Here is a 22818-nt window from a genome sequence, read left to right on the forward strand (position 1 = left end):
AGAAGCCTGGTATTCCCCAGACCAACTCACTGGCTGAGTCTATAGAACTTAATTAAAAAAAACATACTTCAGTGATTGCATCTATAAGACACTTATTTTTAATAAATTATGCATGGGAATTTAGCATTTGAATAGTAGCTATTACATTATATGCATATTGATACATACAAGAGAATATAAGAACTAAGAATGACCAATTAAATAAATTTTCTTAAACAAGCTTTTAGCTAGTGAGTATGAAAATCCCACGAATGCTTCCCTGGCAGTGTTTTGAACAGCACCGGGAATAAAACTGCAGCAGCAGCTACACAGTGGTCATCATAACATTGCAAAAGTCAAAGCAGTTGGTATCAGAAGTCTTCTTGCCATCAAAAACATCTCTCTGTTCACAGCAGATTAAAAAATGAAGACATGGTTATGGCGAAAAGCTAGGCTATTAAAACTCTTTTCCCCTAAAGCCCCAACTGCTGTCAACAACCTCAAAATCTATTTGGTAGGCAATATTTCAGAGAAGTTCAGGAAAAACAGATGCAGTCAGATTATTTGTATCAGATAGCTGGCGAAGTTCATAAAAAAATGCAGACTCAGTGCAATGACAGCCAAGCAGGCAAATTCACTGAATAGACTTCCACCAAGCAGAAGGATAATGAGAAAATAGAAGATGTCATGTGCAGCTCTGTTCTTCAGTTATCAGCCTTCCTTTTCCTGGTGCAAACATTTTTGGTATCTGATTTACTCCTTACTGTCACAAGAGGAGATCTATGAACAAGGCAAAGCTTTGCTCCATCTTTGCTTTGGTCTTTGGTTCAAAGACCACATACCATCAAGATTTGTGTCCATAACATGAATGTTCATTCTGTTTGGATTCATGTTCCCTGAATATTTATTAGACCATTACCAAAACATTTGTGTATCCCCTTCTGCTGAGATCCATCAAGATAGACTTTAAAAGGGTTTAGATGACTGAGGTGAAGGACAGTTTTTAAACTGCTTCTTTCGTTCCACTGCAGTTCGCAAAGCCTGAAGAATTAAATGTTTATTGTTCAGGATGTTGTAGCTGCACAGGTTCAGCAACTTGTTGAAATTCTCTTCGGTATATGTAAGCAGACCAGTGCCATAGGGAGCAACACAGTTAGACACATCTACTCTTCCCTCCTCCATCTCCGTGGGACTGCGCTCCACATCTGAGAACAGAGCGAAGTTCAACACGGCAATGTTACTGAGGTGGAAGACTCCCACCAGGCAATGCAAAGTAACAGCCACAAGAAACTGAACTCTCTCAGGAAAATAGTTCAAGGTTTAATTACTGTATAGCTACTGTATCTGCTGCACTAGTAAAATCCACTACTTAGCTGCTTGACTACATTCACAGCTGATCCTGAATTGACTGGCAGAACAAATTCTCCACACAAAATGCTTTCCTCTCTAAATTCTAAATTTTGCATCAGAATATTTTACTTCGGAGATTTGGAAGTTTGTATTTTTAACTTTTCCATTGGACAGTGAGATGACAAGCTCTTTATCTACCACCTAGTAGAAAATTACACCAGGAAGCTCCTGAATTGGGAAATCTCCCTTTCTAGAGGAGCCTTTAAGTGGCAGGACAAAGAGTAAGATGAACTATATGAGGTCTTTTCCAATAAGCTGATACATGGATTTTTATTCAGTTTTTAAGGGATCATACTAAATTAACAAGAAAATTGAACTTGATGTCTGCAGATGTATTTGTAAACTGAAGCTGAATTTTCCAGATAGTTTTTCTGGTGAAATAAACAAATCACCATTTATTCTATTGTTGAACTAAAGAAAATAACCTGGCAACTTTTCAAAAATTACAAATATCAAAGCAGCTTGTTATTCTGGCAAATCCTTTGCTTCATTATGTTTTCAGCACTTTTGATTCTCAACTTTTTCATGTAAACCAAGTAACGAGACTGTTGTAGCTTTGTTAATAAAGTAAATATAGTATCTCATTAGAAGTCTGTTAAGCAACAGCGTCACTACCAGTGGATATGACTTACTAGCTGCCTCCTACCCTTTATTACCAAAGGAAACAAGCTGTCCCAGTTGCTGGATAAGGAGTTTTGCCTCAAAGTACAGTTATTCATGCTTTTAATTTTGAAGCTCTTCAGTTCAGTCCCTGATTAGTTGACCAACACTACACTCATCACAACAGGACTGGGAATACGTTAATTTAGCCAAATGAGAAGCTTGCCAGTCTTCTTTTAGAAGAGGACAAATTCAATGGATAAACTGAATGTAACAACCCCAAAATATCATTGACTAATGCAGTTAACTTACTTGGTGCCTTGAATTTTTGGAAGGTATCACACACTAGTGGAAAATAGACCAAGACTGGTGCCTCTAAGCTATTCTCAAACACATAGCATTCCCTCAGGTGTTCCCGGTCTTCCTGGCACAGCTCTGTGCTGGGAAATGGGATCCCATGCTCCAAACAGTACTCCGAGAAGAGGTCCAGTGGCTGGTTCAACAAAGAGGAAAGTTATAACACAAAGAGAGATTGAAATAAGGCTACCAAGTCCTACAACTTATATGTTGCTGCCCTACACAATCTGTGATTGATTTATATGTTTATAAGGTGAAGGATGCACTGGACCAAGAAAACCCTCTTGATTTTAATACAACCTGGGTAATATAAATTTGGTTGATTTGCTAACACTGTAGATTTTTAAAGCAAGATTACTGGTTTCTGAAATTTATATTAAATTCAGATAATTTTTGTGATTTAGTGGCCACAGTAGAGGATTTAGATCTGGAAATTTTGATTACACTTGCTGTCTCAGATCATAGATTCTTGAGTGTTTGCATTCAGTACATTTAAGAATAACTTCATGTCCTGCTACAAATCAATCACATTCATTTCAATCACATACACTCCTCAATGTTTCCTCAAACATAGCAAAGCAAAAACCTGACTGAAACTTATGCAACCACCAAGAGGCAAACATTAAAGGGAAACTCCAAATTTTCATTCAAAAATAGCAAATTTATGTATTCACTAATTATATTGTAAAGCTATTTAATTAACTACTGAGGAACTTGGTACCACAATAACAAATCTGCATGGATACACAGAACAGGTTATCTTCTATGCGTGTGTGCCAGAAAGCTACTGAAAATAGCCCTGATAAAGACAGTGACATCAGGATCACAATGTTGAATAGTATCACTGATATAATCTTTAAATTTATAAAAACATATAATTGGGGGGGGGAGAAATAAATAAATGTGGTAATTCAACAACAGGAGTCATAAAGAATTGCAACTTCAAAACATCACCAGAGTCTGTGAGCCTCCACTGTAATTTAAATGCAAAATGACATCCACTTTCCTCTCTGGCCTCAGAATGGGTGGGCAGCTGGTATTGATGAAGAAAGCTGTATCTACCAGCTTGAGGTAGTCATCCATTTCATTCAGCTGGTTGGGGGAAGAATCAAGCACTGTGTCTGGAAGAAAAAAAACCTTATTCATTAATTACAGCAGAAGCAAGTCCATTTTTTTCCAAATCAGCATAACAAGGAAAGAAAGGAAATACAGCCCACACTTGCATCAGTCTTTGACACAAATCCCACAGTTTTTTAACACAAGTGTTGAACACCATGGTCTTTCACACAATATTAGCATCTGTAGCTCAATTCCGAGATCACTAAGAGAGAGCAGTTCTGAGACTCAGGTTCAGCCAGAGATACGTTAAGCTGCTTTTTCAACTGGTGTAAATTTGTAGCTACTTAGCCTCAGTGGAAGCTGTAAATTATTCTTTTGTGATTTTCCTAGGAAGAATCGAATTCAAACAAGCCTGCTGTGGCTTCTCCAAGACAGAAATGAGAAACGAGACCAGCAGTAAATCACCTGGGGCTTAGTGAAACCAATTCCACAGACATGTTAATCAAACTATTGTAATAAATGTTTGCCTTTATGCTTAAACCTATAAATTATTTGTCCTCAGCAAGTATTAGCACTCAAATCACCTTCCAAGATGTGTCTAAAACAATTTGCTATTACCTTTCCACATGGCAAAGCTCTCATTCTCTAAATACTTGTTATGTAGTTGCAAGCCCTTGAGAAAATTATGGTAAGTTGAAACCACTGGCCGTCCAGTCATCATTTCTCGAAGTGTATTGGAAAGGCAACCTTTGGGAATGGATAAGCAAGTATTCTGTTCATGAGGTTTCTTTGGCAGAGCAGGGTCTTCCTCTGTAGGAAGAATGAGAAGAGGGAAGAGGATGTCATGTCTGCATTTGTTTAGAGTGTTTCTAAGATACTAATAATGTCAAAGAAAGAGGCAAGCACCAACAAGCTGTTCTGGACAGAGGTGGGTTTCATCACTGTCAAAGCATCACCTTGTTGTTCCCTGTCTGGCCTCTCCCTCCCCAAAGGACTCATGGTAACCCTCTTGTGACTAACAAAACTCCTCAGGGATGTTGCACCACAAGCAGTGCCATGTTTTTCCTGTTTTCTGGCACATCTGTTTCACTTCTGTTCTTCCTTCATTCCCAAAAGCTTGGTGTCCTCAAGGACACAAAAAAAACTTCTTTACCAAACGTCAGGTTTCCCATTTCAGAAAGGTATGAAGATGATGTAGATGTAAGGGAAAAGTAATCCAAATAACTAACCAATGTCATGCTCAGTGTCTCGGGTCCATCTGTGCCAGAAGTTTTCAGAATGACCCGAGAGGTAGACAGCATCCATGAAGTTCTGTGAAAATATGTTACTCCATGTGCCTTGAAAGTTAAAAAAACCACAAACAAACAAAAAACTTAATCCTTAATACTACTTTGAATTTTTAGAGCACAGCTAAGGCAACCTGCTTGGATTCAGCCTCTGTGGTTGTTTAAATTAGCACTGCTTTAGTTATGAAATATTATGAATTTTAATATGAATAACAAATACCATGTCATTCCACATAATGTTTGGCTTATGACTAGGCCATTTTAGAAACCTGGCTGTCTATAAAAGTCAGACTGTGATTTTAAATACTTCAAAAGATCAATTCTAAAGTGTGTGTTCTGTTTTGGCCTAACCTAAGAAGTTCAGTAAATTAATTGCATTTGTCTCAATAATTTGCTTTCTCTTTTGGCACTTTTGACTGTTTTCATTTGAGATTTAAATTGCATCAGATACATGATCTGGTGTGCAATCATTGCTACTTGCAGACCAGTAGTAACTAGATGCCAACTCTGTGTAGTCAGCTATGTGGTTAAAAAGGTGATGTGTTTCTAAGATAGTAAATCACCTTCCAAGAAGCAGATGCGGGACTCTGGGATCTTCTTCATCAGCTGTCCCATGAAGAACTCACTACCAAAATCTTCTGAACGAACAAAGGCCCCATATTTCAGGAAACCCACCTCATAAGGTGTGAACTCCACCCACTCTGCAAATAAGGCATCAAAAAGGACTTACTTCAGCCACCTGAACACATGTAAAAGTAACAGCTGAGAATCAAAAGCTGAAAGAACAAGGCCTGTAGCTTTAGCACTTTGATGAGAAACAGTTCTAACCATCATGTATTGAAACAAACAGGTACATTCCAATGTACTGTGTGGTAGATTGGTGAATGCAAAAGCAAAATTCACCTTAACTAACACTGTTAAAATCTGTTCATCTTGAGGTTCAGGTCCACATCTGTACTAGGAAGCAAAAATCTGGCCTGAAAATCCATCAGTTGCTAAGGCCCTGTGCAAGATGTGGCGTGTTTAGTTCTGCATCAGAAATGGCACCAGCTACCACTCATTCGCAGGCTCTGATAATCACTGGCTTGTGAAGCCAAATAAACCTTGGCTGAATACACTGAGACTGCAGATTGTGCCTAGAAGCAGATAAACAGATTCCATTGCAGGATCTCCTGCTTCATTTTGGCCAGAAAAAGCGGTGGAAATAGTGACTGGCTTCACTCATCAGGGCACAGAGCACTGCCCCTCCTCAGATCCCTTTCTGGCTGCTGGAAGCTGCCTCCTGCTCTCACTCCCCTTCCCATCTTCCCTTTTCCTCCCTCAGCTCTTCACAGCTCTGTTGGACCGCTGCTGCCTCAGCAGGAACCTCAGCAGCTGAAAGTGGCTGTGAGGAGCAGGTGGGGATGAAAGAGAAACAGCAGCAGCAGTGGCTCTCGAGGCAGCATCTTTGTACAGGTACTTCCCCACCATAGCCCAGCTTTCATCCAAGTCAGAACCCAGATGTGAAGACAGGGGAAAAATAAGTTATTTAAAAGATTTATTAGATGGGACTTACAGTAGAAGCTTTTGGCATTCACTCAGCATTAAAAGGAAATTTCTTAGATTTATAGAATTGTGTATAATAATAATTACCTTTAAAGTCCAGAGTGCTGAAGTCATCCTTGACATTGAGGGACAGGTATATGGGCAGTGGATTCTGCCCCTGATTTACTGCCAGTTGCTGATCAGACAGTTTGTGAGTACTTTCCTGTTTATAAAGAACAGAAGACATTGCAAAAGATCAACACGATGCATGGACTTAATATACTATCTAAGCATGGTCTATCAATAAAAGATCTCCTAAACCTCTGCAGCTTTTGCTCTGTGTACTTCAGTGTTTCAACTACACAAATCTGTTATCTGTCATCAGCCTTCACCTAAGCATTATCACTTGTGCTTCTGGGAATTTTGGAAAGGGGGATAGAGTGAAAATGTGAGAAACCTCTCTGTACAGTTACTGGAATATGACTTGCTTTAAGGGAAGATAAAGATATTTAGCTACCTTGGAGGTGCTGTAGATAAAAGTCAAGCAAGGCCCATTTCATTTAATTCAGCTTTGTTTGCTGGTACAGCTATACATTCCTATGTCTGAACTTAACTGTGTCAGAGCCACCTCTCCTCTGTATGTTACTAGAATGCTCATTTGATCTGAAATTAAAGATAGAAAATCAGTTTCATTAACACCTTGACTTTTTACATGCTTAGACATTTCCCCTAGACGTTGACATTTTAGTCTCACTGTGTTGTTTTTCTTCTAAAAACACTCAGAAGTTTTGGAAGCCTTTCCTGTAACTGAATCCAGAGCTTTAGACATGAAAAGTTAGAAAACCTCTGGAGTAAGGGATCGATTTATAATACCTGATGATGTAGCATACAATCAATGAAGAGTCCCCATAAATCGGTAAAGGACAGCTTGTACCCCTCTTGCTTTCTTTCACAAAGCTCCTTTTCATAGTATTTCATATGATCCAGGGAGAAACAGTGCAGCTTGCTCTTGATCACATGTTTCCTGATATCACTAATCGGCCCTCTGAGATCCTTCTGTGACCAATTCATATCTTCATATAACTTTGCCATGGTCCTGGTAAAAGGAAACATACTGTGGGTCATCACTGGGTACATGACAATTAATGGGCTTATACCACAGGCAAGAGTTTTGTTTCAGGTTACACAAAGCTCTTGCCCTCCAACTTTTACCTTGGAAGTACAGTTGAAAGCTCAGGCAGAATTTGAAGTAAACAGCTTTTGCTACAGGGATACATTCAAAATTATCCTAGCTTATTTCTTCACAGAATCAAGAGTAATAAAGCAACACACATAACTTAACACAAGCTTTTACTAGAATTACCATTTGATTACCTAGATGAAAGCTGCAACTTCCGTCTAGGGATAGTTCCCTCCACTGTTTCAGACGCTGTGTGAAATGTTAAGCAGGTGTGCAGCAGCAAACATCGCCCTGGACAAGTGCAATAGCTCCCCCTCCTTGGACATGCAGTAAGAGGGTTACCTCAGACACAAGGCCAGTCTGCCTGAGATTTCAGTTCCCAGAGTTTGTCCAGATTCCAGTCACCCTTTCTCATGCCTGCTTCACCTTGTTCTAATTCTATCTCATGTCTCTTTTTAATAAGAAACAAAACGGTCTCATGAAACAGGCGAGCACTAGAAGTCCCACTGAGTAAAATTCACCACCAAGGCAGTATGCTTCACCAAGTTATCCCTCTACTAACACAGACAGCAAGCACAAGCCCAACTCTCCTTACCATGTTGTGGCAGATAAACCACTGATGTATGAGACACAGTCCAAAACACCTAAGTCCTGGAGAGCCAGAAGGCTGCCAAACATAGCTGACATGGACCGCACTCCCCCTGCTGTGGTCATGACTGCCACCACTGGCACCTGCTCAACACATGAAGGCACAGAGTCATTCATTACTAGATGGAAGAGAGAAGTGATGGGCATGCAGAAGTAGTAACAGCAACACCCTGATTCAGATGGGTTTGGGCCCAATTTACTCCCTTCATGGCAGCACTTAGGTGTGTGTTTGAGCTGTGCAAATTTTGGTGGGACTTCGCATATGCTGAAAGCACCTTCCTGACCAGTGGTGCTTTGATAAGTCAGAAGCTGTAAGCATGGCTCTCACATGGCATAATCTATTATTAGATTTGTAAAAAGTCTTTTCTGGCTGGTTTTTATTTTTTCCTCACATCTTTTCCTCAAAACACATTTTAAAATCCTGAGTAAAACTGAGGTCAGAGGAGCAGAGCAAAAGCTGCCTGCATAGTTTTTCATTCCTCTAAGTTTATACACCACATTTGCTATTCTCCAGGCAGATGGTGACAAGCTTTGTTACTTCTTTGTTACCCAGATTCCCTGCCCCTTCCCTGACAGCAATGTTATATACAATGTGGTCTTCCTTTTCTCAGGGATGCAGCTCCTCTGCCCCTTAGGTAGGTCTTAGCAAAATCTGAGACAAGGTGTTTATCAAATTTTAGGAATATATCTTACAGTTGCCTTTGATCTTATCTTCATTGTATTTTACAACCTACTTTGGGGTTTTTTTATTGTTTTGTGGGTTTTTGTTGGTTTTTTTTGTTGTTTTAATTAATGTGACTCAATAACTCTTTATTGAATTGAATAATAACAGGTGCTGTTCTACTTGTTATTTAAGCTAATGAGCACTTTGAGCTGGTTGACAAATGCTGTCCTGCAGACAGCATCAAAGGATGGATATGCTGGGAAGCAAACAGAGCAAAGGAGGAAATCCCACACAAGCACATTCTCTTAGTTGCAGAAGATTGTCTCTGTGCTCCAAGCACCATAGCCTTGTAACATTATTATTACTCCAGACACAGAGCAGCTACCTCTGAGTCCAGGGATCCCCAGGAGAGGAGAAAGCAAGAGGTAATATACAAAAATGCAGAAGACAGATGCTGCTGCACCAGTGTGATTAGGGAAGAGTCTCAGCCTTCCCCTCTGAGCCTTGCGTAACACCAGAGAAGGGGAGAGGCATCAAACTGAGGAGAAACTGTCACAGTCTATACAATCAAATGTCATCATGCTTGGTTATACATACATTCATCTTAACAAATACATCCTTTGGGTGTCCCTGAGTGAGGGTGGAGGCTGACAGAGAATAAAGGAGCTATAACTGACATCCTGACAGTTCCTTTTTCTTCCTCTCTGCCCAGTTCTTGGATATTCTTGGTCTTAGGAGCAAGCGACAATCTGGCCTATACATTTTAATCTAGAAGATGTCAAAGAGCTATTTGGGTAGCCAAGCAAACATGTAACATCCACTTAATTCAAAGTGGGACTGAATACTGTAAATTCCCAAGATGCTGTCCCACATACCTCATCCTCATGCAGGTCTTCATCTAGCTGAAGAATACTTTTCAGAGCAGCAGCAACCACCTTCTTCCTTTTACAGATGAAATCCTGTTCCTCTGCACATAGATCAAACCCCAGCCGCAAATCTAAATTCTTGCAACTAGAGCATAAGAACAAGACACCTTACCTGTGAGCCTTTTCTAGAGCTACTGCTCAAGACATCAGGCAAAACCAGCAACAACAATAAACCAGTTTAAAGAGAAGCTACTTCCATGCATGTGAAGGTTCCCCTATACAAGTACATGGATAATGCAGGTACATGGATAACACAGGCCCTGTATTTCTGCCTTCCTGTGGAGATTTTAGACCAGAGTCATACCTCAAACTATTTCACACAAGCATGAGGAAGCTAAATGAATTGAATTCTCTGCTGACAAACACCAAGGAACACAACTGAATTAAATCTGTTTCACATTGAATTCTGAAATTTAGACACCTCTTCACATTCTTTTGTTACGTATGCATCTCCTGAAGAGCAGAAGGGATCTCAGCAGTTACTTAAACCTAACATGCTTTAGGCAAAATGACCATAATACTGTGTTAGGCTTATCTCTACTCATGCTGTAAATACTTGAGTTAGAAGACATCTCTTCAGTGTATCCCTTCATATCTGTACAGTATTATAAACATCATGTGCATTATAAATTCTGTAACTTCTGTTTTCACAGGACTACTGTTTCAGGGATTTGTTTCAGCCAAAAGGTTTTGTCTCTTTTGTGACTCATAATTAATATTCAGTAAAAACCTCTGATTTATCATCTGAGTCTGGAATTAGTGCTTGCATTGTAGCTAACTAATCAGTAGAGGGTAATGTTGCCCTTCAGAAAATCACTGCAAGCCAGTCAGTAACTTCATTACTGTTCACTTGTTTCATTGAAAAATAACCTGCAGAAGATTGGTAAATGCATAACAATGTCAGAAATATGTTAGAAATGTGTTACACAACCGTGTATGTGTTACAGATAAACATTACAAGACAGAGTGATTCTTCAGTCGTGAAAGTAGGAAGAATCAATATCAGAAAAAACACTGTCTTGTAATGTGCCATGACTACCTACCAGCTGTTCTATGCTGTACTCTTGCAACCAATTTAAAAGCATGTATCATTTTACTAACCCCCATATTTTAGTCTTCTTTAACCAATTACAATCCTTATTCCTGGTTTCAAAATAAGCTACTTTGAGCTGTAACTTCCTTCCATCTAAAGACAATACTATGAGAGGAAAGGAGATGGCTTAAGTAATCATTCAAAAGAAATAAGATTTACCCATCTTTTTCCTTCACAGACACCTCATATGATTCACCCTGAGAATTAAGAATGAATACATCATGAATTTGAAATAGAACTGAAAGTTTGCAAAAGCAAGTTTTACAGTATTAGCAATTATTCATGTATATAGTCCAGTGATAATTATTTAATCTCTTCTCAGGCCTTCAGCACACAATCACTAGGATCCTGCTTTTAAAATACCTTTAAAGCAATCAGCAATTCTGAATATGCTACTTTTTTCCCTGAACAACAGCTATACTTTCAAATGTATGCAGAGCTGAGCACACATGTACTTAGCTAGCACATTTTTAATAATAAAATTAGTAACAGACCAGGTATCACATAAATATAGCTTACACTTGTTGAAATAATTCCAAATGCTGCCAAAAGTTACTCACTCTCATCACTGTCACTTTCTTGCTCAAGTCCAGAGAATGCAGAGGCACAGCCATTTCCCTCCTAGCTAAGCCATGCTGAATTGAAGAAGGAAAAGAATTATTATAAGAAGAAAATTATTTACAACCCTTAGGTACAAATCTACCAGAGAAAGGGCTAATTCATCATGCTTCTCCCAAAAGTTACTTGATCACCATCCACAAGCAAAACATACACCACAGAAGAAGCGTTCCTTTGGCAGCCTCATGTGCAGTCTGGGTTGACTGTGTTTGACATAGTGGAACACGGTGGGTTTGCTGCCTCCCTGGCTGCAGCAAGGACCTATGGAAACATCCTGGGCTTCTTCATAGGATCCTTTAATTGTGAATTTGAAATCTCCCCCTAAGAATAAGAAGCAAAGCGCAGAGAAATGTTAACTGCATCTGGCCCTGAAAAATAATAAACCAAACATCCCAAGTAAAGTTTCAGGCTTAGTGCAGTCAACATTAATTTGGGCCAGTGTTTTTCTTCCCCCATAATCATTGTGAACAAGGACCAGGCTGAAAAGGCAAAAAAAGGCTGATGTGACACTGCAACTTCTCTCTGCCCTGCCAAGTGACAGAAACCATGTGTTAGACCAGTGGATGCTACTGGTAGTGTTCACTTCCTCCAAGTTTCCTCATAGTCTTTCCCATCCAGATAGTTACCTGTCTCCCCTCTTTCACTACCTGTTCTCATCACAGGTATTTCTGTTCCATCACATCGATCTAATATCTCTGAATCTCTCAGCTTCTCCACAGTTCCCCTTAAGCTACACAGTTACATCACCTCCAGAGGATTCTCACTATTAGCAAGTAGCCAATTCAGACCTCAGTCCCCAAGCAGCCCTGATACAAATGGAGAAGGCTAAAATGGATCATGGATTTATCTAGATTCAGCTGCATCTTCCATCACACAAAAAGCAGCAACAAACGGTATAAATCAATAACCTCACTTTTGTAAGGACTCTTCTTTTTTGTTTCATCCACCTGTACTTCCAAACAGGAAACTTCGCGAGACTGGAAGAGATAAGCAATAAAATCACTGGTCACAGAACACTGAAAAACCATTCAACCGCCAACATTTATCACTAGGAATTTTCCTCCACATTTAGACCACAATTTAACTTTTGTCTACAGAAGAGTGAGCTGAAGGACACCTACAGCTCTGCAGAACACCTGAACAGAAGGGCCTGTACTTTTAAGATTTTTGGGATGAAACTGAAATTTCCCAAGAGAGTGCTGCACAGAAGGCAGTAGCAGCTCAGGATCATGGCACAGTACTTTGGACATGGTGTGAAAAGAGTCTTTGGCTCCAAGATAGACATTAAATGATAAACTTTGCAGTAACACTGAATTCACCCACTTCCCAATTTTCCTTGTCTTCTGCCATTTCATCAGTGAGCAGCTTACTGGGACTGTGGCAGAATGCTGGTCCAAGCCTCTCCCCATGCACTACAAGCATTGAAAACTTTACAATGCCTGTGTCTCATCTGAGAAAGACTTAAGGCTCTGCCCAAAGGCTTAGTTGTTGCAACCATATTCTTCAATTAAGACCTAGCATAAGAACATTAAAAAATTAGAACAATTACCACTAGTACGCCATTAGTAATGATGTTTTCAGATACACCTGGACTGAAAAGAAAAAAAGGAAAAGACTTATTCAAGGGTGAGTCTAGGAGCAATAATCTTTTAAATGCAAATAGTTTTCTGAGCTCAGCTTTTCTAGCTGTCAAGCATCATCAGCACTTCTATCTTTCACCTCTGTCTCACGCTCACTACCATGTCACAGTCCCACAGCTCCTAGGGACATTCCCTCTTACCTTCCTTGATCAGCATTATCTCTCCTTAGGCTGAATTACAAAATGAACACCCACCCTCAGCTATAAATAGTAAGTGATACTGTCACACAAGGAGGGGTTTCACCAGATTCAGGAGAGAAAAGCAACCACAGGGAAGATGCCAACATGGGATGTCTGAACACAGGTGCACAGAGCCACTTCCCCAGTGCTGCATTACCACTCTCTAAAATGTGAAATTTTCCGATGACAAATTCTGTAACATTTGGTCTTTACTCACATGTTTTCCAGTAGAAATTCCACTTCTAGTTCTTCTTGTTTCTGAAAAGAAGATTTATTTTTCCATTTAGGGGAAAAGAATACTTTTTTTTTTCCTTCATAGAGTTCTGATTATTTTGTACAACCCTCTCTTGCCAGGTTTTTGCTATTCCTACACCTCTTCTTTGCCCACCCTTTCGTTTCATGTCCTTCCGTTTCATGTCCTTCCACTGCTCTACTGTTTACAAACCAACTGTCCCTCCCAAGGGAAGGAGGAGAGTAAGTATCATGGAGTAGGGGGTGAAGGACATGTTATTCATTATATTAGTAGGATAAGACATAGGTCAATCACTGCCCATGCAGGGAGGTAAAACAGGTTAATGATGTAGGAGAACATCTTGAGAATGAATGGACCAAGGTGGTGAGTATATTTGGGTTAAACAAAAGAATTTGCAGAGTATAGTAACTAAACATAAAAAAAGATGGGAGAAGAAAGCAATTTGGAAAATTAAAAATTGCCAGTGAAGAAGACAGAAGAGAGAAGACTGAAGCTGTGAAGGGGAATGAGGGAAAGAGCTCACAAGGGCTGAAGCAAGATGAAGAGAGGAAGGAGTGTAACAACAGGGAACAGCAACAGAAGAAAATCATCAACACATCAACATCGTAAGAGGGACTGAATATCTATGCAACTTCACAGCTGCCATATGCCTGATCAGTCTGCATGGGACACAGCCAATCCAGGAAATACTGCAAACAAACATATATCAGAGAGATCATCTTTCTTTCAGGGAAGAAAACACTAAATAGTGGAAGATTTAAATCTCTTTCTGACAAGTGGTAGGAAAAATTTTCATTCATATTCAGAAGAACTAAACTTAACTTCCAAACATCCCTTCAGTCCAGCTGCACAGCAGACTTAAACTTTGTGAAGAGACTGTGAAAACCCTGCCAAGTATGATAAAGTAGCTGCCAAGGCAAAAACATCACTACAGTAAAGGTGAAATAAGTATTTTTGTATTTACTAGTTCATGTCAGCAAATGAGACATCTCAGATGGCTTCCCTGACAGTTGGGTCTGTGGCATGTAACCCAGCAGCAAGTGATTCTGCTTGCTTATTTCTCCCCAAATCTCTGTTTCATGACAATTAGGGTGGTTGCAACAGTTTCTAACAGAAGGCGGAGGGATGGATTTTAGAAAACAATTGCCTTACAGATATACAAGATAGTCTTTATCAAGCATCATCTTGTGACCAGTCTGTAGTATCCAAACTCACTCACAATCTGTTCCAACTTTGTCCGAAAAACAGGAGAAACAAAGTTCAGGAGACTGTGGCTCCTAATATCTGCCTAATTGTTCCCATCCTTCTTATGTTGTTGTACACATGCTCACAAACATTATATTTTTATTAAGTCCATTCACATTTTTGTGGATGAAAAACCTGGAGCAAAGCAGGACGTGTCAAGGTTTAACCCCATCTAGCAACTACACCCCCCCCCAAGAGCTGCTCACTCACTTCCACCCAGTGGGATGGGAGAGAGAAACAGACAAGCAAAAATGAGAAAACTCATGGTTTAAGATAAGGACAACCTAACATGCAAAGCAAAACAAGGAATCCATCCACCACTTCCCACCAGCAGACAGGTGTTCAGCCATCTCCAGGAGACCAGGGCTCCATCATGCGTAATAGTTACTTGGGAAGACAAACACCATCACTCCAAACATCCCCCTTCTTCTTCCACCAGCTTTATATGCTGAGCATGATGTCATTTAGTGTGAAATAACTCTTTGGTCAGTTGGGGCTGGCTGTCCCCTCTGGTTGGCTGGTGTTTGTGCACCCCCAGCCTACTCACTGGTCGGGTGGTGTGAGAAGCAGAAAAGGCCTTAACACTGTGTAAGCGCTGCTCAGCAATAACTAAGACATCCCTGTGTTATCAATACCCTTTCCAGCACAAATCCAAAACACAGCCACATACTGGCTACTATGAAAAAAAATAACTTTTTCCGAGACAAAACCAGCACAACTAGTTAGACCACACAGCGAGCAAGAGGCAGAGCAGGAAGCAACACTGATGCTCTGACATTACCCATCCAGCCTCCTCAGCCCTTCTTTTGAGATACCTTAGTAGATGAAAAAAAACATTATGGGGAGAGGCAGCAGTACAGCCTGTTACTAAGGTTGTCCACTATGTTCCATTATTAAGTCACTTAAAAAAAAAAAATTAACCCTAAATGTTCTAAAAATCCATGTACAGGCCATAACTTGTGACATCTCATGGGCACCTGAGTAGGATTTGCAATTCAGCTAAAGAAGGCTTGACCAAGACATTCCTGAGACTCAGCTCACCTTGTTTTATCTCCCCATCATCAGCTTTGCTAAGCCAATGGATTAAGCCAACTCTACACATGCCTAAGAGCAAACTCATGGCTCAAATCACACCTCAAATTATCTCAGTCACATGAGCCTTATTCTAAGAAAGACCATATCTATATGGAGCAGGTATATTGGAATACTTCATAAGGATTTACTTTCTTGAAGACTTGCTGATAAACATTCTTCAAAGTGATAGTAATATAAGGAGCAGGCAAGAGGTTTTTTCCAAACATCCCATCTGACACAACAGTTTAGAAATAAACAGAGCACACATAGTCCCTAGCAACTGTAAACTCAAGTCCATGTCAGAAGTGTGAAAAAGCCATCTAGCCTCCAAGTAGAGAAGTTATGTTTTGGAGAAAGGAATCTGAGTATGTATTTTGCTCTCTTCAAAAGAGGGTCAGATTGCTCCACCTGTACTCTCAGCAACTTCACCCACCAAATATTTCATAAAAAGTTCTTTATACCCTCTTTAATACAACGAAACACAATATTCTTTGAGACATATGCAGCAAATAACACTACTGGGTCACACACAGACCTAGAAGAATAAAATACTGAAAAGATTCTCATTCATCAAGCCCTATCCATTCAGTGCTGACTCAGTCCCCCTAACAGAAGTCTGTAATCCTGTTACAAAAGATCATAAACAGACTTGCTCAGAATTTTTAATTTAAAAAAAAGTTGTTGTTTACCACAAGGAGAAAAAAAATCTGAGATATTTGCATGAGAACATATAATAATTTACCAAGCATATTTTCTGAAAGGACATGACAGAATCCGTAGTAAATCTGAAAGGAGGTATAAGGAAAGCTATAAGGAAATAGCAACCAGTTCAGACTCTTCAAAGAAGCCTCCCTTCCTCTTACATAAAAAAAGAAAGATGATACCTAAAGCATTGTTAAACTTTCATCAGGTCATGATGACCAAACTGTAGGAAGAAGCAACACATTCCCATGATGTGTTGTGGGAAACAGTTCTTCTTTCCCACATAAGTCTAAACAAAATGCCTTTTAAGTCAGCAAAGGCCTTCTGCTGATTATTCCCAGCTAACAGACCAAAACCAGGCCTGCTGCTCAAGGACAAATGAAAGCAAAACAACAGATGTGATACAAGGCAGGAAGGATGGGCAACAAGTTATGAATTGCCCCTAATAGTTACCACCCTAACTTGGGGCTCATGGATGCTTCTCCACTTCAGAAGAATGTGACTTTGGAGTTCATATTTTAAAAGTTGTTAATGTGGCTCCAGAATGCTTCCAGTGTCATACAGTGGCTTTTACAAGAGTAAGCTGAATCAGCTAAATTAAGGACAGACAAAACCAAGAATACACCTTGTCCCTGCTGACAGACTCCTCTGCACCAGACAGAAGCAGAAAAATGTTGTGTTTGTGCTTGCAAGCACAGCTGATCTTAGAGAAGTTCTTCAGGATATTATCCTCTGACCTGATCCAACCAATGCTGGTCACACAGCAGCACTTTTGGCCTCTAATTGCAATCACCACCAAGAGGTGTCTGTTTCTGGCCTTTCCTAAACCCTGAGCATTTAACTTTGTGCTTTAACAAGGTTCTTTTAACAAGGTCTTTGTGTGCAAAAACAACTCTAATATTTAATATAGTCAGTAATTTGTGACAAAATTCTGATCAAGAGTATTATTTCATCTATTCACTTCATTTCACTCCTCATTTCATTTCTTACCTCTGAATTCAAGTCAAAATTCAGGTGAACTTTTTCTCCAGGTCGTATTTTGGCTACGTCAAAGCGAACAGTCAAAAGCTGATCATCTGGTGTGAAAGTATCCTCATCACAGACTGTCAGCTCCAGAATGTTCTGAGAAGAGAGGAAGAGAAGGATGTAAATGCCATATTCTGGGAGTTCTGAGCCCAAAAGGAAGGTCTGGCAAGAGGCAGCAAGCAGCCACCAAGTTGTTCAATGTGGACAGTCTCCTGCTGAGATGGCTGCAGCAAGCCTTTGCTCAGATATGCAGCCCCTGTGGCTCCAACTGCAAAGTCAGGGACTAACAGTAGAAGGGTTCAATCATCAGATTTTACAATGAACAGGAGCTCAAAAAAAAGGCAACAAAAGTGACACGCATGATGTTAACATGCGCTGGACAGAGTAGAGATTACAAATGTTGTTCATAACAATCCTTTGTAAATTCAAAATTATTATCTTTAAAAATGTCAACATAGCAGCAAAAAGTAAAAATACAGGCAAACTCAGCCTTTACAAAGGGAAGGTAAAACACATTAAATCTTGTTAAAAGATTTTAAGTTAAATTGCAGCGATTTCCCTTGCATTTCCCCAGAGCTCAGATTACCCACAGCAGCACAAGATGCAATACTACTAAGCCATGGAAAACTGACTAGATCTTGCGTCACTTGTACTCCACTTTATTCCAGATGATCCATAACCCTTTCAGTTTACACTCACTCACACCTTAAGAATGGGCAGGATTGTGTTAGAAGTCTGTAAGACAGACACAGGTTTGATTTCCCATAGGCTTTTGAGAATATGCTCATTTAGTGATGGAGTAGTTGGTACTGAAGGGTGGGGTTCTTTTAAGTTAATGTACTTCATAATTTACAAAAAATGTCATTCTTACTGTACAAAGCAGATATTGCAAGCTCACAGCAACATACAGCAAAAATGCCTTTGAGGTTACACATAAGAAAATACTACTAATCCTCCAGAGGATTTATAAAGCCTTCCATCCAATTCCTGGGGTCCAAGCGCCTAGGATGACAACAGAGACCAGTCAGGGTACCAGAGAATTCAAGCCAAGGCTTGCATATTTACTTTGATGTAGGAAACATCATTTCTCATGCTGTCTCTGACACTTCCTGCATCTTTCCATTACCATCCTATTCCTCAACAGAACTGAGTTCAAGCCTCTGTGTAAGCCTCAAGGCTTTCCTAAAGAGCCTGTTAACAGCAGGTAAAGGTGTCCCCTTTAGAAAGTGTATGCTCACTGTCACAAGTGCAGATCCTACCTTCACTTCACTTTGTATCATGAAGTGGAAGGTCTCATTCCAGACAGGGTTTCTGCAGTTCCGTACAGTTCTTGTCCGGGCTTCCCGACACGAAGCTGTTGGCAGCCACAGCTTCACGTAGCAATCAGTTAGGCTCACTGTGTTAACAAAAGAGATGTAGATAATTAGTACAGCAGAATTTATTTTTTATTATGTCTTTTGTCCAGTCAGGGGGGGAAAATATTAACCTCTGAGGAGTCCTAAGTATTTCATTACACAAAAAGAGAACATTCTAAATTTAGAGTTATTTAACTTTTCTATCTAAATTTATGTCAATTCCAAACAAAAGTCAATTTTTAACCACTAATACTCTTGGATAGCAAAAGCCAAAATATTAATTTCCATAGCACTGAACTAAAACATTCTAGCTCTTCTCATCTTTTACTTCTATTTTCAAATATTTACCAGGCTGCGAGCAAATTCATATATTACTTCACTTCCTAAGATTCCCATTTTTAAACAAAAAAAATAAGAATAATTTCATTTGGGGGATTATTTTATTATTGTTTTTCTTTACTTAGTCCTATTTGTAACATACAAGTCATTCACACTGAAACAGCTATGAAGAGACAAACACAGCACCACCCAGCACAACTATTGTTTCTCCCTATATCTTTCACAGAGGTGCCCCTTTCAGAAGCAAAATGGGCAGCGTTTGGATAAAGAGGCACTGAAGAGTTAGGGAATATCACAGAGCAGATGGTGAAGGGAAAGAATTTCTATTTCACTGATGTTGTTAACTGTTTTCTAAATAATTGTAAATTAGTCTAAACAAAAATGAAAATATATGCAACTTCTTCAGCTAAAAAAACTGACACACTACTATAGTCCTAGCAGCAGGTGTAAAAGAGCACTAAGTCCAGATCAAGGTGACTTTTTTGCTAACCTATAAACATGCTATCATTGATACTTACACAGATCTGCTTTACGAAGATTTCTCATCCTTACAATTTTTACAGTAAGCCAGCACAACTGAGGCACTTCTGGCTGCAGAACAATGAGAAAAATACCTGAATTATTAGCAAATAACTGAGACATAACTAACACCACCTATCTGATTGCATAGCAAAGACAATGACACCTGCAAAATAAGTAAACATAGGCCATTCTCATATTAATGCAGTGACTATGTTTTGATTTAAAATTCTTGAGACAAACTCTGACAGCTTCTTCCTTGATACCACCTAATGCCAGATTCCAGTTTTGTTTCATAACCAGCAGTGTTTAATGTTTGGGTTTTTTTACAGATTTACATTTTGGAGGTTAAGTTTAAAAGCAGGGAGTAGTACAAAATACCACAGGATATCTTTCTCAAAAGAAGTCATTACATAATTGTCCCTGTAAAGTCCAGCTACCTTCTAAACTACAGTTTGCTCCTCAAATTTCAAGCTAAGTGCAACAGATTACAGGATGGCATTCACAGGGTGCCAGCTTGGAGACGATGGGTGGTCACCATACCAAAATATGACCCTTAAAAGGAAAACAAACAAACTAACTAAAAGAGGGAGAGATCAGGTCTAGAAGTGAACAGTCCAGTATGGGTCTGCAGAGCTCTTCAGTTACACCAGCAGGAGGAAGGCTGAAATCAGAGGCTTGGGGTAAGCATTCTTACATTTCACACATAGGTCCAGCTCCCTTTAAGGCAGCTCTAGCATTTCAGGACAAATTTGACATGACATAAAGCAGAAGAAGCTGTGATTTTTTAAAATTTGTTTGGGGTTTTGGGTTGTTTGTGAGGTTTTTTTGCCCATGTGACATTGTGTAAAGATAGCCTGTCATCCGGAGGTAGAGGCTACATTAATCAAAATAAAACCACATTACCAGAATTACCAGAACGTGCAGGACTGATATATGTACATAAACCAGGAGCTGGAGGAAGACCAGAGCTGAAAAAAGCATGAATCACTGAATTTGAAACTGTGTTCACATGGAAAAAAACTAGGCTGACCCAACTGATTTACCGAGAAGCACTGAGGTATAGCAATATATTGACATCCCACTGCATAGAGTTCTACAGGGGAATATATTGAAGGCCACACAACCTGCTTCATTTTTTGTTTCCTCCTTCTCACTCCTCAGCACAGCTACACATAACTCTATAACAGGGTTACAGGAAAAACAAGAAAATCCTGAAAGCATCAGAAGTAAAATACTACATACAGAAGCAGTAGCTCTATTAATTAAATTGAAAGAAGCAATTAAACCTTCAAAGCAACATGATTTCTGAGAAACTGTCTCCTCAGGACCTCCCAGTTTACTTCTCATTTTGCTAAACTAGTTTCCTGACCAAAGGAGTTTAACCATCAAAAAAATTCAGTCACCAGGCTAGATGCTATTTAGATCTTACTGGAAAATTCCCAACCCAACAATGTTCTGTCAGAAAGTGTCATTTGAACAAAATCAGCAGGTTTGGAAGAAACCTATCAGCAGAATTTTTGGCAGCAAGGTTTCTGGAGCTGAATGACAGGAATAGTTTAGCAGAATAGGTGAAAGTTCAACTTTTCATCCCAAATCCAGAGTATTAACTTTTCATCCTCAGCTTTAGAAGCATCGATATTCAGCAGTTTGGAGGAAACTTATTCATGAGACAGCTGACGGACTAAGAAAATATGCAGACCCAAAGCCAACTATTACTCCATAGTGCTAGCAGGTAGTGAGGTCACTGCTCTCCCAGACCTAGGCAAGAGTTAGCCTTGTACTTCTGCACTGAACACAGCTAGGGAGCAGATTCAGGAAACTGGGGGAAACTCATCATGTTGTACATTTATTATTTTTTTTTAAGCTATCATTTAATATCGTTTAAACCAGCCATTACACAGGAAAGGGAATATTCTATTACATATGCAGTATGTATCCCATTCTGTACCTTCCAACACCTTTTACCAGTTCCGTTTAATAAAAATTAGCATTCTGAACTATTTTAAGTGGCAGACACCAAATAATACAATTTATCTGCTGATGTGTCTCCACAAAGCAAAGGAAAAACAATTTGATGGAGCTTTGGGTATTATGAGGTCTGACTACCATCATAGAGTGAGGTCACAGTAAAATCAAGACTGAAATCCAGCTTGCCCAGTTCCTGCCCAGCATCTAAACCACAAGTTCATCACCATCCGCACCTTCCCAACCCCTAAGTCAATGTTTTCCAGTCTACATAGCACACTCACAGAAGAAACAAATACTGCCCTAACCATCAAAATACCACCTCTCACAGGAACAGTTACGCTTAGAGAGCTGATGGCTGATGGTAGATGGCAGGTGCACAGCTGTTGTTCACACTCCATGGCCCTCTCCCTGCAACCCAGAAGGTGCCCTCTGCACAGTACCTTGTCTCCAGTGCTGTGCAGTCCTTCATGATTTTTCCTTCTGATTCCAATCTTCCTGTGGGGGTTTGCTTGGATGAACCGATCCTGGGGACAAGGAGCCAAAAGAGGAACAAGCAATGAAACCCAGCAGTCACCATTTCTCAGTTTTCAGTTTCTACTCAGATTCACAGGGTGCCCTGCCATTTTTCCTCCTCATGATGGCATGTATCTGCATCTCATCAAGACCATATATCTGCTGCTTTTACTAAGAAATCTGCCCACTGCTGATCCATTTGATATTTAAGGATCAAAATTCCCCAAGCATTTGCTTTTGATGAATCTCAACCAGGATAGCCAAACACATCCTCATGCCCACTGCTGATTTTCTCTTACCAAAGGGGAATAGGCTGATGATTCCATTAGTATGTTTCACAAAAGGCAACACTATAATGGTCCAGTCTGTGTATCTCGCAGCTGGCAGGTGCTCCTTGACCATGCTATTTTCTAATCAAGGGGGAAGAGCTATATAGATTGACTCATAGCTCCACCTCCCACTGATTTCAAAAGCACAAATTACGCATTTATTCTGTGCCACATGTAGATTTTTTATTATTATTTTTTAACACCACAGTGATTTAAGGAAAAGGAGGAGATGTGCCAAACACGTTGTTAATCCCAAAATAAAAGTTACCCACCATCATAAGGTTTGAAGAACCACACACAGAAGGACATCCTGTGGCAGTTGCAACCCT

General features: G+C 39.8%; 1 protein-coding gene across 1 annotated transcript; it reads right to left on the reverse strand.

Moving 5' to 3' along the window:
- Positions 1 to 945: 945 nt before the first annotated feature.
- LOC127385838 (cytosolic phospholipase A2 epsilon-like) lies at positions 946 to 22486 on the reverse strand. Its single transcript, XM_051622015.1, has 21 exons — positions 22460 to 22486; positions 22088 to 22171; positions 19676 to 19748; positions 18723 to 18859; positions 17428 to 17559; positions 13381 to 13421; positions 12894 to 12936; positions 12258 to 12321; positions 11499 to 11665; positions 11287 to 11361; positions 10886 to 10923; positions 9583 to 9718; positions 7991 to 8130; positions 7089 to 7311; positions 6324 to 6438; positions 5255 to 5392; positions 4635 to 4742; positions 4024 to 4215; positions 3301 to 3467; positions 2302 to 2482; positions 946 to 1184 (listed from the first exon to the last, which is right to left on the reverse strand). Exons 1-21 carry the CDS (start codon positions 22484 to 22486, stop codon positions 946 to 948), a joined length of 2520 nt encoding a protein of 839 aa, XP_051477975.1.
- Between the last annotated feature and the right edge of the window lie 332 nt (positions 22487 to 22818).

Source organism: Apus apus, chromosome 5, assembly GCF_020740795.1.
Source record: "Apus apus isolate bApuApu2 chromosome 5, bApuApu2.pri.cur, whole genome shotgun sequence".
NCBI classification, from domain to species: domain Eukaryota; kingdom Metazoa; phylum Chordata; class Aves; order Apodiformes; family Apodidae; genus Apus; species Apus apus.